The sequence below is a fragment of the Lepisosteus platostomus genome, chromosome 13, assembly GCF_059453375.1.
Source record: "Lepisosteus platostomus isolate fLepPlt1 chromosome 13, fLepPlt1.hap1, whole genome shotgun sequence".
NCBI lineage: Eukaryota > Metazoa > Chordata > Actinopteri > Semionotiformes > Lepisosteidae > Lepisosteus > Lepisosteus platostomus.
This window is the reverse complement of record NC_142623.1, coordinates 16,866,535-16,883,364: the sequence shown is the minus strand read 5'-3', so window position 1 is coordinate 16,883,364 and position 16,830 is coordinate 16,866,535. Positions and strand designations below refer to the sequence as shown.

At 43.8% G+C, this 16,830-nt stretch overlaps 2 protein-coding genes across 2 annotated transcripts; one reads left to right on the top strand and one right to left on the bottom strand.

Annotated features, from left to right (window-relative positions):
- The first annotated feature begins 691 nt into the window (after positions 1-691).
- Positions 692-4,438, top strand: rnf11a (ring finger protein 11a). Its single transcript, XM_088603589.1, has 3 exons — positions 692-1,120; positions 2,665-2,834; positions 3,891-4,438. Exons 1-3 carry the CDS (start codon positions 1,022-1,024, stop codon positions 4,060-4,062), a joined length of 441 nt encoding a protein of 146 aa, XP_088459715.1. The 5' UTR covers positions 692-1,021; the 3' UTR covers positions 4,063-4,438.
- A 7,015-nt stretch (positions 4,439-11,453) lies between these two features.
- On the bottom strand, positions 11,454-15,670 carry trir (telomerase RNA component interacting RNase). Its single transcript, XM_088603568.1, has 3 exons — positions 14,689-15,670; positions 14,027-14,104; positions 11,454-12,840 (listed from the first exon to the last, which is right to left on the bottom strand). Exons 1-3 carry the CDS (start codon positions 14,962-14,964, stop codon positions 12,733-12,735), a joined length of 462 nt encoding a protein of 153 aa, XP_088459694.1. The 5' UTR covers positions 14,965-15,670; the 3' UTR covers positions 11,454-12,732.
- Between the last annotated feature and the right edge of the window lie 1,160 nt (positions 15,671-16,830).

Sequence of the window (16,830 nt, the reverse complement as noted above, 5' to 3'; positions counted from 1 at the left end):
GGCTCTGCTCAGCCTGATTTTGGTACCTGCTTGCGGTGATAAATAATCCTTGTGTTGAATAATAATAATAATAATAATAATAATAATAATAATAATAATAATAATAATAATTGCTTACACTTATATAGCGCTTTTTCTGGACACTCCACTCAAAGCGCTTTACAGGTAATGGGGACTCCCCTCCACCACCACCAATGTGCAGCATCCACCTGGATGATGCGACGGCAGCCATAGTGCGCTAGAACGCTCACCACACATCAGCGATCAGTGGGGAGGAGAGCAGAGTAATGAAGCCAATTTATAACCAATTTATAATTTATTTTAATACATAAAACTAAAAGACACGCATCCCGTATTTTATGTACTCAGGGAACGGAATCGTGCCAGACTGGAACTTTCTATTTTTCAGGTTGTTTTTCTCTGTAGGTCTCCCATCGCAGTACTACCGACCAGACCCAAGCTTGCGTATCTTCTGAGATCTGACAAGATCGAATTAGTGTTATTATATTTTTGTATATATTTTGTTATTCTGCGTCCCCCTAGCTATAGAAGTCCGTCAACTGCAACAATAATATAGCGAACAGACAATGGCAGAACACAGTAATGACTTCTAGTAATATCAGTCAAGTACTAATTCCCCTAAAATTTATTTTATTTGCTTGTTCAGAACTACAACTCCCACAAAGCACCTAAACGTCACTTCCGGCCCTTGCAGTTTGTAAACAGAGCAAAGGGGACATGGGGTGGACTGATCCTATAATACTAACTTAAAGTGAATCAGATATGTAACTGATATATAAATACCGGCTATTTTTTTGGTTTATTTTTGGCTAGGAGAGATTCGGTTAAAAGCACAAGAAAAAAAGCCAGAACTGCTCTCTTGCGTGCAGTTGTTCATGGATAGGCGTGATTTAGCGGCGGGTTAGCTTTCCTTGCCCATATTTCGGGTGTCGGGGGAAGACGGGTCTTGTTTAGCCGCCCCTCCGCAACTCTCTCGGCCAGTGCACCCGAGTCCACTTCGATGGGGAACTGCCTCTCCTCGCAGGGTGCGGACGACTTGTCGTTGCTGAACGAGTCGGAGGGGGCCAGCTTGCCCGGAGAGCCACCGCCGCCCTATCAGGTGCAGTAGAGGGGGAAAGAGTGAAATACAGACCGGGGATTCGCTGGGAGAGGACGAGTGGTCGAACAGAGCTCTTCAGGCTGGCGTCTGGAAAAGCCCAAACGAAAACGAACGCCTGTATAATTTATACATTTTTAAAATGCTGAAACTCCGAATGCGAGGGAATTAACGAGTATTTATTTAGGTAGTTCAGAAGTGTAGTTAAGACGAGAAAACTGGTACACAATTATTTCTGCTCCAGGGAATGTGGCTTTTTTCCTTTCTGTTGGTTTTCCGTGAAACGTGCTTTTGAGACGATTCTCATGAGAGCCTCTCTTCTCTTTTTGAGACGCGAATCCCGAGAGAATTAAGAGTGCTACACATTTACTGCACAGAAACCCGCGTTGCTTTGTCTGTTGTGTGGCAGACACTGCGACAGTTTATTACACTTTAAGAGCCCGTTGCATGTTGATTACAGGGGTTTAATTTAATTTACAAAGTAAATTAAAATGAAATGTCTGACTTCAATAGCATACCGAGTATGTCTGCAACGCTTTCAAGACTAAGAACGTTTTATCGCCTTGGTGTTGCTACCCCCTTTTCAAAAATAAAATTGTCAGTGCAGCCAAGCGTGATAAAAACAACTCTTTGTGCTTATTGTGATGTAGATCTGAGGAGAAGGTCCATACCAACACTCCAGGGAATAGAATCTATTGATTCAAACTCTTAGTTCCTTTTGATCAGACCAGCTGATAGACATAGCAGGGTTACACTTTCCGTCCTGTTGGGCTGAGACCGGGCTGATAATGGGATTTGATTAAAAAAATTCAGGTCTCCTCTAATTTGTATGGTTTGCTTTAAGCCTTTTTCTGTTTGTATTTCTTGAAGTTGACATGTTGAAACACTCCAAATTAAAGTTCATATCTTCACCGTTTGTGGTTTTCACTGCTGGATGTACTGTCTAAATATCTGGAGCAGTTTTCTTCAGAAGATTCCTTGAAACACACCTACTGCTAGATGCAGAATTTAGTTGTAAAACGTTTCTTCCAAAACACTGAGGATATTTACAGTCCAGTTGGTAGACTAGACTTTAGTGGTCCAACATGCTTGTGCTCTTATCTGTCATTATTGATTGAATTCCCACACCACCAAGCAAACATTGTTTCATTAAACATTGTCTGCAATGTAGCACAGGAAGAGAAGAATGAAATGGTTCCAGTTTAGACTTCTTTGGACTTTGAGAAGGTCAAGATAACCTGTAGGACTGCAGGTGTAAGAGAGCTGGGAACCCTCTCTCTAAAGATATTCAGGCTTGAAGCACAGTACCTGGGGAGGAAAGACGTTTCCTCTATTTTCATGTGTTGAATAACACATATGATATTGTAAGGGCTAGAAATAACCCTGCTCTCCTGTACACTGGGCTCTGACTGTGCCCTGTGCCTGCTCTCCTGTACGCTGGGCTCTGACTGTGCCCTGTGCCTGCTCTCCTGTACGCTGGGCTCTGACTGTGCCCTGTGCCTGCTCTCCTGTACGCTGGACTAACTGTGCTGTGTTCATGTGCCCAGGAGCATGCTCAGGTGCCAGTGTACCACCCCACGCCCAGCCAGACCCGCCTGGCCACCCAGCTGACCGAGGAGGAGCAGATTCGCATCGCCCAGAGGATTGGCCTCATCCAGCACCTGCCTAAGGGCATATTCGACCCCGGGTCCGAGCCCTCCGACAAGAAAGTCAAGGAGTGAGTCGCCCCCTTTGCCTGATGCTTGTACCCTTGACAATAAACTTAAAATAGAAGGGGGCTTCCCAGTTCTGGTCCTGGGGAGTGGGGCTGAGCTCTTAGTTAGTATATTGATCTCTTGATTGAAACAGATTTTTAGCTACTTTAATGAGAACATAATGATTACAAACGAGAGGACGCTATTTGGCCCCTTTGGTAGTTAGTAGCTAACTGATCCAAGGAGCTCATCCATCCAGCTCATCATGTTTCTTGAAAGAAGTCTGGCTGTCAGCTTCAATAATGGGTCTGGATAGCTTGTTCCACACTTCCGCCACTCTTTGGGTAAAGAGGTCCCTCCTGTTCTCGATTTTAAATTAACTCACATTATCATAAAGTTTAATAGTTGAAAGGGAACCTCCAGTATGTTTAAAAGCTAAAACAATTGGAGATATCAAATTAATTCTATTATAAGTTCAACACAGGTAAGTACACTGTGATGTAACCAACAGCCCTTGAGGTGCAGACTTCTTTCTGCTTTAAGACTTAATTCCTGCTGCTTTAGAGCAGTTCAGCAGAAGACTATTCAGTAAGCCTTGAGTCAAAAAATACTCATAGTTTACTACTTAGTTCTCTTTTTGAATGTTAATTCCAAGAATACCGAAGTGAAATAATTGTTCATTTCTTAAGTTCCATGACTGTAATTCTTAGCAGTTCTTTTGTAAAAATTTGGGAATTGATAGTCATAGATAAGTTTTCCTGTAAAACTCTGCAGAACTTAAAGCCAGCTGGAAGAGTTCTGTGTGTTGGTGGCGCTCTGGGGCTTTCCTGCCCAAATCAAGCCCACACAGCACTGATGCTGCCCATACAGTGTCACCACTGTACAGACCCCGGTCACAGTCTGGATCAACCCAAGCTCCTCTGAGCATGAGGCACTCTTACCGGCAAGATCCCCCCCTATCGATAATTACTCTATAGCAGACAGAAGCTGTAGCAAACGCTGTGATTCAAAAGGTTGGTTGAATCTCCTCTGTGGTCTTCTGCTCATTCTCTTCATCTTCCGTCCCCCCGACCCCCCAGGTGCGTAATCTGCATGATGGACTTTGAATACGGAGATCCCATCCGATTCCTGCCCTGCCTGCACATCTACCACGTGGACTGCATCGACAACTGGCTCATGAGGTCGTTCACCTGCCCCTCCTGCATGGAGCCCGTGGACGCGGCCCTCCTCTCCTCCTACGAGGCTAACTGAGCTGTGACCACCCCCACCCACCGCCACGCACGCCCGTTGATAGCGCTGCTTCGGGGGGACCGAGCTACCCAGGGGAGGGGGTGACGAGGGTACTGGGGAGGGCAGGGATGGGGGGTGGGAGGGGAGAGGGCTGGGCTGTTGTGGGCAAAGCCGGTATGAAGTGGGCGAGAGCCCCTTTGACCCGCAAGTACCTGGCTCTGCAGAGAGCACTGGGGAGGGCGCCTCCTCTTCTTTGCCTGCATCCTGCTTTGAGGTCTCGTGCGCCCAGCAGATCCGGGACGGACTGGGAAACGGATCCGGTCTCCATGGGTTAATGGGATTGGAGAGAAGGAGATAGGAGACAAAAAAAGAGGAGGTTTTGATTTTGATCTGAGACCCGCATGCTTTCTTGGAAGGATCCCCGAGGGGAGATCAGCTTCAACAAAGAGGCCAGGCGCCTTTATCCTCATGCCCTGTGTGATGCATTAAGCACACAAGTCACGCAGATGCCTCCCTAAACTCCTCTTTAAATCCGCACTGGCGCATCGCACTGCTTTCTTCGTAAGTTCCTGCTTGTGGTGAGGGCAAGAAGATCAGTGGAGAGGCTTTCAGTGAATGTGAGTGGAATACAGGTGCAGCTGAAACCTTGGTGTTTTACCTTCTGCTTGGGGGTGGTGAGGCTGCTCAGTTGTAGTATAAACTTTTATTTCTGTCACCCGAGTAGCACAGAGTAGGAGTAACTCAACATTTCGTCAGATTTTTTTTTTGGTAAGCAAGGTGGAAGAAGGGTTCTTGCAGAACCTGTCCCAACTCTTATGTCCATTTACAGTGTGTATAGGTTTTTTTCATGCCTATGTTTGTTAAGCTTGATGCGCACCTTTGAAAATTTAACAACCTGGACTGGGCTTTAACAGGAAGGGAAGGTTTAAATTTAACCTGTTTCTAAGTGACGTCAAGCCTAGGCCCCATAACAAAGTGCCAAGGAGGATACGGGGGTGTTAGCTAGTGTCATTCCACTATGGGTGCGCGCAGTCTGGCCTCTCTAAAGATCCCCCGTAAGTCAGCTGGGGAAGCAGTTTCTCCTTTCTCCCCCTGATCTGCTGTGGTCTGGGGCTGCTGGTGCAGCATAGCTGCCTTGTGTCCCCTAGCGGTGACCCGCACTTCTGTGGCTGGTGAAGTGAGTCTTTAGATGAGTCCTCATTTATGCAAAGCCCCGTGGGATGAAAGGCTTCGTCCAAATACAGTACATTGTAACTGTAATCATCATTACTAGAGGGGGTGATCGCAGACAAACTCAAAGCAGAGCTCTCCTCCTTGTCAAGGGCTGACTTGCCTTGTGTCCCACCTGTTCCCAGCCTCTTCCTAAACAGCTGTGGGAGCACAGCTGGATTCTGCAGATGGGCGGGGGAATTGAGAAGGGTATCAGAGGGAAAGGCGGGGGTCTTTCAAGGTCCTCCCACTCCTTTTCTATTGCACAGAAAGCAGAAAGCACTTTGTGAGAGCGGTGTGGGAATTTGATCACAGTTAATTCTTTTTTACTCTCATCAGAGTATGCCACCAAAGCGATCCTGTTCATTAGAGGGTTTGTTTTCTGGGGGGGGGGGGGGTTAATAATAACCTTAAGCTGCTGTTTTGTGTTTCCTGTTCATTTCTGGGGGGCTGACAAACCTTTGAGAAGCTTATGCCATGGAATCAGCTGGTCTTTTACAGAGCTGACTGAGTCTGCAGTCAGTATTGTGTTTCATGTCAGGTTTTTTTTTTTTTCAGCTCAGTCATGACTTCAAGCCTCAAATTTTGTGCACCTTTGTACTTGTTAGCTGTTCTTTACTCTTAAAATGCGGGGAATTATTCTGGTTATTCTTGCCTGTTTGCAAGGCAGAAGTGACTCCACATTTTTAAAGGCTGATTGAGGATTAAAACTACCATGCGTTTCCACATTTCAATAAAAATGCATTAATACTGTGCTGTTATATGGTGCACTAAGCACTGGATCACATGGTAATCATTTTCTTCGGTATATTGCCAACGCAACACAACAGCACAATCACGTGTTGGTGTGTTAACTAGTTAGCCTGGACCTAACAGCAGCCGGGCCTCTGTGAAATACACACAGCTGGGGGGGGGGATTTCCACCCCCATGGCACATTTGTGTCAGTTTCGCATTCCATCTCAGACCTGAATGACTTAATTGGGCTCATTAAGTGGATAAGAAATCATGTCAGCTGTTTTCTCTGTCTTAATCAGGTGCTAATTGTACAGAAGCGCATGGCTGCCATCAAGGAAAAATATATTTCATGTGGTCTCTTGTAATTATGAGACAATTACCTTGTAATTATGAGGTAATTTCCTACCTCATAATCCCAAGCTGCACTCAAATGATCATGGGTATGACAGATCTATTACATTGTGCAGTGACAGCACCTAGAAGCTACAGAGCTCAGCTGGAACTGGGGTTTAGAGTTTGTGACGGTGTCCGACACTGCAGAATGTGCACAGACTTACAGTCGACGGGGGTTTAGTCATGATGAAATGTTACGATTCGTACCTAATGTGAACACACATCATTATAAGCATGAAGACGGACACACACACACACACACACACACACACACACACACACACACACACACACACAGTGTGCTGTCATGTAAAGTACTGGATAAAGTATATCTCGTCATAATAACATAATTTTTCCCTTGATGGTAGCAGTGCATTTCTGTATAATTGATAGGAGCCTCCAAAATCTGAAGGAGCCCTGCCTCAACAGCTGGAGTTACTTTCTTTAGTAATTGTGTTCTATATACATCAGTTTTTAGAGTGGAGTGTGTTTCCTTGGGGTCTGACTAAGAGAAGCAAAGATAAAATTGAAAAAACCCAGCCTTGCACACTTCTTCAGAAGCAGTAGAAAATCTGATGTTACATTAATACAATCTAGTACGATTTTCTACAAGGATCAGCTGGGGTCGCATTCAGACACTCGGACACTGCTGGTTTTTGTGAAGGATGGGCTGGGGAATCTGCTAGCTGAACAGTCTTCGCGAAGTATGCAAAATGTAATTTTGTAACAAAAAAATAAAGAATGGCTAACAAAGTGTAAGAGGTGCGCTATTAGGCAGCAACCTGTAAAGAACAGTTGATCCTGCTGCATGTGTGAAGATGTGTTGTTTATTTGGTTCTTTTTTGCAGATAAGAAGATTGTGCCAGACGTTTAGCGAATCAGCTGTATGAATGGAATCATTGCAAATGTCAGACACTGCTAGCTGGTATTATAAGTGTTTGTTTCTGGCATGGAAAGGCATGGCTTTTAGGAATTGGAATAAGGCAAACAAAAGAACATAAGCCAAGCCTGCTGAGATCAGAAATCCATTTGTCAGTTTTCATTGTAGTTGTTTGTTTTACTGGATTTTAAAGCACTATGTGATCCGGAGAGGACTAACCAAGGCTGCTGCCTGCTGATAGTCATGATCTCGTACAGAGGTTGTTAAATATAGGTAGAGTCGGCTACCAGCTTCCATCAGGAAAGAGAGGAGAGGTTCGCCCGCTGGATCTGAAATGGCTGTTCACCGATTTATTAGGCGCAATAAACATTTGTCAGTGTCTCCATCTTGAAACATTTGTTTGTCCCATCATGAGGTGCCTCAGATGCCTTTAGTGAAATGTCTCTGTCCCTTCTGGGTTTTATCCTAGCTTAGCTTTTTTAATTGGGCTTATTAAACATGTGTGTATATTATTATATTATAGGCCTGGGGAATACTGTCCTAGTAAAGGAGTTTGTTGACCAGGACCGTGTTTAAGGAAGACACAGGGTCCCAGAAAAAAGGTCTCCATCTCTGCAGGCTTCAGAGTATTCAGTCAGCCTTCCAGGAGTGTAGAGAATTGCAGAGGGGACAGTGGACACTGGTGAGTAGTGCCTTGAGACTCCTAACGGGAGAGTTGAGGGTTCAAATCCTCAGTGTGGATATTGCTGTGCCTCCTCGAGCAAAGTACTTTAACCCAGTTGCTCCAGTCCACACAGCCATATACTGGGGATCACTGGGACCACAGGGTTGTGGGGGGTGACCTGTAATCGAAGAGCGACCCTTCGAAGGTAGGGGCATATGCATACACTTGAGTCCCCTTAACATGAAAGAAACTGGGGTGAGCTCCTGTCTGCAGTGAGCCTCTAGGTGCGAGTAGGGACTTTTGTATTGTACCCCATGTTTAGAATTACTTATTTACTTGATTCAGATTGGTAATCTCTTCACACAGGTCTTGGCAGCCCAATGCTGAGGGCAGAAACCCTCCAAGACTGCATTTACAGCTGGAGGATGTGGTACCTGGAAGTCATGAACTAGATCACCTTCATTCCAGACTCTTGGGGGAAAGAGGTCAGCGGTCTGGAAGAGGCACTATGGGCAGACAAGCGGAGATGAATAAAGTGTTTATTACACTTAATAAGCTGTTGAGTTAAGGTGCAGCCTGCATGTGTTCATATTTTCAGATGAGAAAGGTGAAGGACAGCTTTAAGCAATCAGTCATCTCTCTGTGTGGTTTTGGTAAGGTCAATTAAAAATGTGACTCTCTTGACCAAGAGAGTTACAGTGCCAATTTAGCTATTCAAGACAATGATGCTTAGACAATGTGAACGTTTTTTTATTGTTATGGTTATTGTAAGGGCCCCTTTCACAAAGCTTAGACTCCTGCTCTTCTTTGAATTGTTTCATTTTTATCAACTCTACCCATCCGACTGGGAATTGCCAATTCTTTTTATGGCTCAGCTTTCAGGCAACAGATCCAGGGCGCTTTGTCTATGAGCACATTGAGAACTGCAGCCCTGACGAAAGAGCTGATGCCAATTATGGAAGTCGTATGTGGCGCCAATATCACTGCAGGTGGCGGCAGGCTGCATTAGACAGCCTGCCTCCAGGGGGAGCTCTGCCAGATGTGTAATGCTTCATGGTGAACCCCAGTCACAATCTACTGAAACATGACCCAAACTTATAACATCTGGGCCACGGAGCTTAACCTGGGCTCTGAGCAAGAGCGTTTTACTGTTTTAGCTACTCTGAAGCCCTCTGCATTTCTTGATTTTTTTTTCTGTCCCTGATTGCCGCTGTGCATAGAAGTGGAATACAAACAAAATAATCAAAGAAAAACAGGAGTTTCAGCTTTATGAACTGGTTCCATCCAGTTAGAAGTGAGTGAAAGAATCACTCCTGTTCTCCAATTGCTGTTTTTCTTTCCTGTCAAAGACAGTCTATTTCTTCTATGGCTGCAAGAGATGTGGCACCGGCCTTATGTGATTGAGGTCTATTTTTTTAGCCGACTCCATGCTGTGTTCTTTCATTCGCCCTCTGTGGTAAAGCTTGTCTTCAGTATTTAACGATGATGATGTGCTGAGAAAAGCAGGGAATCTTTGTCAGTGTTACAGGCCAATGAGAAGTACAAACCACTGGGTCTTCTTGTGTTTTTAAATGCTGATCCAGGCCAGAGCTGGAAGTCTGGACCTGCACATTGCTGCCCTGCTTATTCATTGTCTGTGATTCTGTGTTGACAGATCACCAGGATCCCCGGGCTGTTTATATAATATCTACTGCGCTCTCAATTTCTCAAGTGAGCTCAAAAAACTTGATTTGTTGGCTGTTTTAATAGTTGAGACAGCTGAGAGGCCTGCAGGACTGTGGATCTACAGGACTGGACTTGGCCACCAGTGTCTTATGTTTAAAGCTTTAGAACAGAGTTAGGTTTTTGTGCGTATGTAGGCTATCGAGGTCTGTGTTCAAGAGCAGGACCTAAAGAGTTCAAATTGGTCCAATCGAGCTGGGTATGACCATCATTAGAATGCAAACCTACATTGGCACAGTAGCTCCCCCAGGGCCAGGACTGGAACTGCTGCTTTACGAGACCAGACTTCCAGCTTAGCAGAAGTCGCTCTTGAATTTCATTTTGAAGACCCTATGGCTGCCTAAAATCAAAATATTAAATATTGTTATGTATATATCTAAAGATATCCCATTTGTTTTTATGTTTTGTGTTTTTTTCTTCTCCTGGTGCATAGCTGTAGAGAGTGCTCCCAATGATACATATGAAACATACTTATACACATCGCTTATAATAATGGTGCCAACAGGGTGGTTTTATATTTTGTTTCAAAACAGGTCTGAAAAATATTTCAGTTTAGAAGTGTTTTTCAATAGGGCTTAAAGCATGCATTATCCTACACAGGATAATTAAAAGTCTTTCTGACAGTAATAGTAAAATCATTCTCAAGATTTTTTTAACCCTCTGTAACTCCGGGTTTAGTTTAAAATGTGCTACTGAAAAGCTAAATCTCCTTGACATCTGGTCTACATCTGTATGTGGTTTAGCACCTCCAAAATCCAGCCAGTCTTGAAGGTCACCCTAAATCAGCCTGTACATTAGTGATAAATGAATCACTTATTTCTAATCAATTAGTATGTAATTTGATTAATAACATACAGTTTTAAAGTTTAGTTATAATTAATAATAATAATTGCTCACACTTATATAGCACTTTTATGGACACTCCATTCAAAGCACTTTACAGGTGATTGGGATCCCCTCCACCAGCACCAATGTGCAGCATCCACCTGGATGATGCGACGGCAGCCATAGTGCGCCAGAACACTGACCACACATCAGCTATCAGTGGGGAGGAGAGCAGAGTAATGAAGCCAATTCAGAGATGGGTTTAGGAGGCCATGAATGGTAAGGGCCAATGGGAAATTTGGCCAGGACGCCGGGGCTACACCCCTACTCTTTTTGAGAGACGCCCTGGGATTTTTAATGACCACAGAGAGTCAGGACCTCGGTTTTACGTCTCATTCGAAGGACGCCACCTGTTTACAGTATAGTGTCCCCCTCACTAAACTGGGGCATTAGGACCCACATGGACCACAGGGTGAGCGACGCCTGCTGGCCCCAAAGTTTTCATCTTAAAGTTGCAGAATATTCTGAAAATACTCTACCTCAAGTCTGGTATGCTTGGTTAAGATCACTTTAGTACACTTAAATGTATTATCTTGTAATGCATAAATATATGGTCAAACACCCAATTAAAGTAATTATTTTCTGAGCTGAACTTTACATTTCTTTACCTTTCTGAGGTCATCAACTAAAGAAGAAGAGTTTTTAGTTACGAAAGAAACAAAAGGGAGATTTCCACATTTAATAACAATGAGGTTTAATCACTAATAATGTCAGGGTTCAGGTCTGTAACTAAGCCTTTGTGGCCTTGTATTGAAAACCTAATACTGACTCAGTGAAAAGAACAAGGGGGAAAATACCACTGTTAATATATAATTGTTACCGTAAGAGACAGAAGCATATTTCAACAGCCACTTAACATCACTTGACATAACGTATTTCCTATCATACAGCCAAGCCAAGGAAAAGCAGGAGTACAAAATAACTGTAAATCCAAATACTGAATTTTATTTTTTTTTCCCATTTCATGTGGATACAAGCCATCACAAATGTAAAAAAAAAAAAGATGTAGGCCAATGAAAAATAACAATGCTACACCATTACAGTTAAAATCACTGGAGAAAAGTGGAGCGCACACAGTGGGCATGTAATTTGTCACTGTGTGCAGGGGGTGTTTTCTGTGTGAAACACCTGAAGGGGGACCGCACCTTACACACAGCACTCTGTATCCTTCTCGCACGGCAACACCCCTCTGAACGAGAGGGCGGCAGAAGAGGATTCTGGGTAGGGATACTTGTCAATACCCAGGAAATTCTGCTCCTTGTGTTTCCACAGATAAGAGTGACTAAAGCCATCACCATAGGCCCTGACCCCCCAGCACTCTGGAGTAATGGGTGTAGGAACCTTAACTGCTGCTCCCCCCTGGTCACTGCCAAAAAATTAGGATGCATTACAAAACTGAACCCAGCAAAAAAAAAAAAAAAAAGGTCAATGCTTAAGAGTGAACACTTTTTTATTAATTCCATCAGTAACTAATCAAGAGACCCAATTCCTATTTATTTAAACTGACAAAGTTCATTGTTTTTTTTGAATGAATTGACGACACCCAGGCAGGCATTTTCTTGAAAGCTCAAGATGATGCACATAAAGTCTGTCATTAGCTTCTGCATCTGCACCCTGAATCCCATACCGCAAGACAACACTGCGACAGCATGCTAACCACAGCCCTTCAACCAAGCTGATCTGTTAAATCATCACAACTCCAGAGACAAAAAGCACCACTTGGAGCCGGCGTGTGTGGTATAACGTCAGTTTTTACTCCACAAGGGTTCAAGTTACATTAAATTTTATGGAGGAGAAACAGGCTGGGCAAACCAAAATACAGTAATGTTATGAGGCAAAGACTAGCTTCCCCACAAAACAAGGGGTTTGCAGTGGCTAAGCAAAGTACCATAACAAACAGGGAAAAAAAAAAAACATACTACAGTCAACTACATCAGTTCCCCCAGCAAAGTAAGCAAAGATGTTTTTGCATTTAAAAGAAAAAAAATTCCAATTCTTACACCAAGACCTTGGGATCCTTTTCTGAAATGTATGGAAAGACACGGTTTTTATGCTATGCATACATGGTAGGCAGTGTTAGGAGAACACCGGGCTGCTGGAGTTGATCTGTTTTTCCCTCTCCTCCAGCAACAGCGTACGGGTAGCTGATCGAGCTGTCCTGAACAGAGAGATCGGAGGCAGGTGAACGGGGGGCTCAAGAGTTTATTTGACAAGAGGCCTAGTTTTGTCATCGTCGCCACACTGGTGGGCTTTGTATTTTTTGACCTCTGCCATGTATTTAGCCCATGCGTCTCCTTTACTTGTATCAATCTGAAAGGAAGAAAAAAGAAAGAGTAAAAATAAGTTAACCTCAACCGGACCCCAACGGTATTTTCCATTAAGGAAGAACTCACACTCCCCACTACCTGCACAAAAATAAAAAGCCAAGCTTGATATAGTTCTTCAACAGCACTTCTAGCACGGACTTAGAATGCAGGCAATTGTGTTGAACATGACCAGACTCAGTCTATGGCGTAATAAGGAACGAGTTAAAGAATCACAGGTGTGAGGAACAAAACAGCCAGCCACATCCTTAAAGATCATTTCCTGGAATCTCTCAAGGAGTGACTGGATACGATTCTCAAATGGTACGTCCAGTCATAAGCGAAGTTATGCAGCAAACCTGTCTAACGAAGTTACTATAAATTACTAAGTTACTAGACATCCGTCCTTCGGATGAGACGTAAAACCGAGGTCCTGACTCTCTGTGGTCACTAAAAAATCCCAGGGCGTTTCTCGAAAAGAGTACAGGTGTAACCCCGGCATCCTGGCCAAATTTCCCATTGGCCCTTACCAATCATGGCCTCCTGATAATCCCCCTCTTTGAATTGGCTACATTACTCTGCTCTCCTCCCCACTGATAGCTGATGTGTGGTGAGCGTTCTGGCACACTATGGCTGCCGTCGCATCATCCAGGTGGATGCTGCACATTGGTGGTGGTGGAGGGGAGTCCCCATTACCTGTAAAGCGCTTTGAGTGGAGTGTCCAGAAAAGCGCTATATAAGTGTAAGCAATTATTATTAGTATTACTAATAATGACAACACAGGGCACTGAAAAACCCCTTTCTTCTCAGCTCAGTCTGAATTCCTTCCACATCAGCCAACAGCAGGTGCTTACTCTTCATGCTCATTAACCAAGTCAATCAGCACAGTCAGGCAGGCAAAGCGCATGAAATTCGATTTCTGTCCGCATCGGTGCAGATCTATTGCAAGAGTACCTGCATCCTAAAATCCCAAGGATGACATTCCTACAAAACCAGACTCGTTATTGGAAGACATTTTGGCACCACTCTGACCCAAAGCGACGTGCGCTGGGTACCCTTTTATACAGGAGTGAAGCACCTCACTCCCAGGTACTCCCCTCCTAATAATCTAATCCGCACTCAAACCTTCCAGTTTTTCACTGCAGAAAAAACAAAACAGTAAAGACCACAAACAGCCTCCCCCCGACACTTACGTCAGTGTCTTGCTTTTGCTTCTTGGCTACCATTCCAGTCTTGAGGGCTAGCTTGGCTCCACCTCGCCGTTTGCCCACCTGGGTTAAGGACAGAAGACTGCAACCGTTACACGAGCCCCTTTCAGGACCTTTGGCAATGATGGCCACTACATAACGGAACAAGGAGCCTACAGTTAGATCTCATCAAACCACACCTGCCAGGCCACCAAGACCCCCCTCAAGCTGTGGTATAGCTTACAGGGCCTTTTCGTCCCTAACATAAACGCCGAGACACAAGAGACAGAGAGAGAAGGGAGGGAAAGGGTTAACGTGAACACATGGTCGACCTGTCCTGTTGGCTTAACCCCGACTGGAAAACAGCATCACGTTTTCTGTTTTTATCCAAAAAAAAACACTCCTGGACAATGACGTATTGAGCAGCATTGTAGCGTTTTAAAAAGCAGGCAACCTCACAAGACGGGCCAATAAAAAAGCTCTTGGGGGTTGCACTTAATATGCACGTATGGATTTCGTTTCTGGAATAATTTAAAACCAACGTAGTTCGTAAAAACAATGTCGCAGCCAAGACCACCATATATATGTTTAATTTAGAAAACTGTCCACTCAGATACGCCGAAATCAACAATACATTCGCTTGTTTGTTAAACTACCAAACCCCTTACAATGCTCGTCACGCTAAATGGCTTCTTTTCCTGTGTCCGCTGTCCCTCCTGCGTCGTTCCCTTGTCGCCCTGTCCCTGCTGGGTTTCAGTCTTCCGTTTCTCTTCCTCCATCTTCTTCTTAAACATTTCTAAAAAGCTGCCGTCGTTGGCGAAGACGTTGGATCCCGTCGCCGCCCCGACATTAGGGCTGGATGGAGAGCCGGGGCTGTTGGTGCTGGAGTCGCTCCCGCAACTGTGTTGGTTAGTTTTACAACTCGAGCTGCGCTGTGGGTCCATTTTTGTCGCTCTTTTAATAAAGGTTTTCCTCCTTTTAATCCCACTTCCCCCTGATTAGTTTTCTCTCCAGAGGTCGGCTTTTATCGGTATTGAGACAAATACTGTTTCGTTGTTTTTTTCCGTATCACTTTAAAACACACCCGACACTACAGACTCAATCTCCGACTAAATCTGATGTTTTTTTGTTAGCAGACGTATCTTTAGCTACGCCACGATCGAAATCTCTGCGTTATCACGGTGGTAATTATCGTCACGAACGTAATAACACACCTTTTAATCGCTGTTTACCGCCTACGGTTTAAAACATACATCGGTTGTCGGTGCCCACTATATATTTACTGAGAGAACCCGCAGAAACCAAACCAAAAACATCCACTAAACGTTAATGTAACTAGTCGATAAAACCGATCACAGTCCAGAGTATCTGCTAAATACTCATGTAAACGTTGATTTTCTCTGTATTATTCCTCACGAAAATTATGGTCTTCGCCAATTTTGTTTTTTTTTCTAGAAGTTTTTCTTCTTTCTCTTGCCGTCGGCCATCTTGGATTTCCAGTACGTCCCCTCAAGCACAGCGTTGCTCTGGTTTTACAAAGTTCATAGAGAAACTGGCGCCATTGTGGTTCAGGCACTGGAGTTGCCTGGCCGTAATATTGAATGCAGCAACTTGAGCCAAAATGGACACCCCAACACCCCTTTTCTGTTTGCTTCAAACCGAGGACCCCGACTATTTACTTTGCGACACTTAACGAGAGGGCCAATTGGATCGTACAAATCAGGATCGTTACCATGGATGGCCGTGAATTGAAAGGAAATGGGCCAATAATTAAAGAGTACTGGAATTAACACTATGTCGCAAAACCAAAATTAATGTGTTTTTATTTGGTGACCGCGTGAAATTCCGAATAAATGTGATGTTATCTTACTGTGTTGAAAAAAAAATAAAACAACCAATTAATGAAAAAATGCTAGCAGTATTACTTTTGGTTCTGGATGTAAATACGATGTTCATAAAACGGAAATTAATTTCTTCCCGTAAAATGCTCTTTATATTGAGGTATCATCGGTTGAACTTTCACCTGATAAATTGTGTTCACGTTTAGTTTATTAACAGAGATCTAATGGGGGGGGGTAATGCATGTCTCTTCATATAAGAAATCCAAAAAGAAATGTACAGAAGAGCTCTATTCTTAAACATTTTCCTCTAGGGGACAGAAGATAAGAAGTTCATCTTATCCTAAGAAATCGGCCATAGAAAGCCAATCTGAACAGGTTTAACACGGAAACTGGGTGTAATATCTAAATCAGCAGAGGTTCGACTGTGTTATAAATCCATTGCAGATGCACACTAGTGCCTATATTATTCCAGAAACAAAATGGCCACCTGTTTACTATCGGGGGACGCATTTGTTGTGTCAAAAACCACAGTCATCCATTCTGTCCATTAGGTTGCTAGTTGTGTATTAATCTGAGTAGTATCAGCTTCTACAACAGGGTTCGAAAGCGTTATTTTTCACTCTCAGTACCCTTTGTGTAGAGAAATTCCTCCTTTTTCAGTTTTAATATAATTTTCTTTTTTTCTCTTGTTTCTGTCTCACTGTTAAATGTGATCTATACTTACTAATATTGAATTATTATATATACAGTATATTCATAATGATTTCTGGAATATTCCCACCCTATCTTCACCCTTTTTATTGAAAAGTGGTATATACCGTGACGCACAAAAGGAAACACGACGTAGACATTTGGCCTCCATGTTGGTTCCGCTACCAGAGAATTTGTGATTAGTCGCCTAACTATTCGGGGCTTTGCCGATGAGCCAAAATGGCGCCCATAGCTGCTTCCTGATCGTCCGTCCACCCA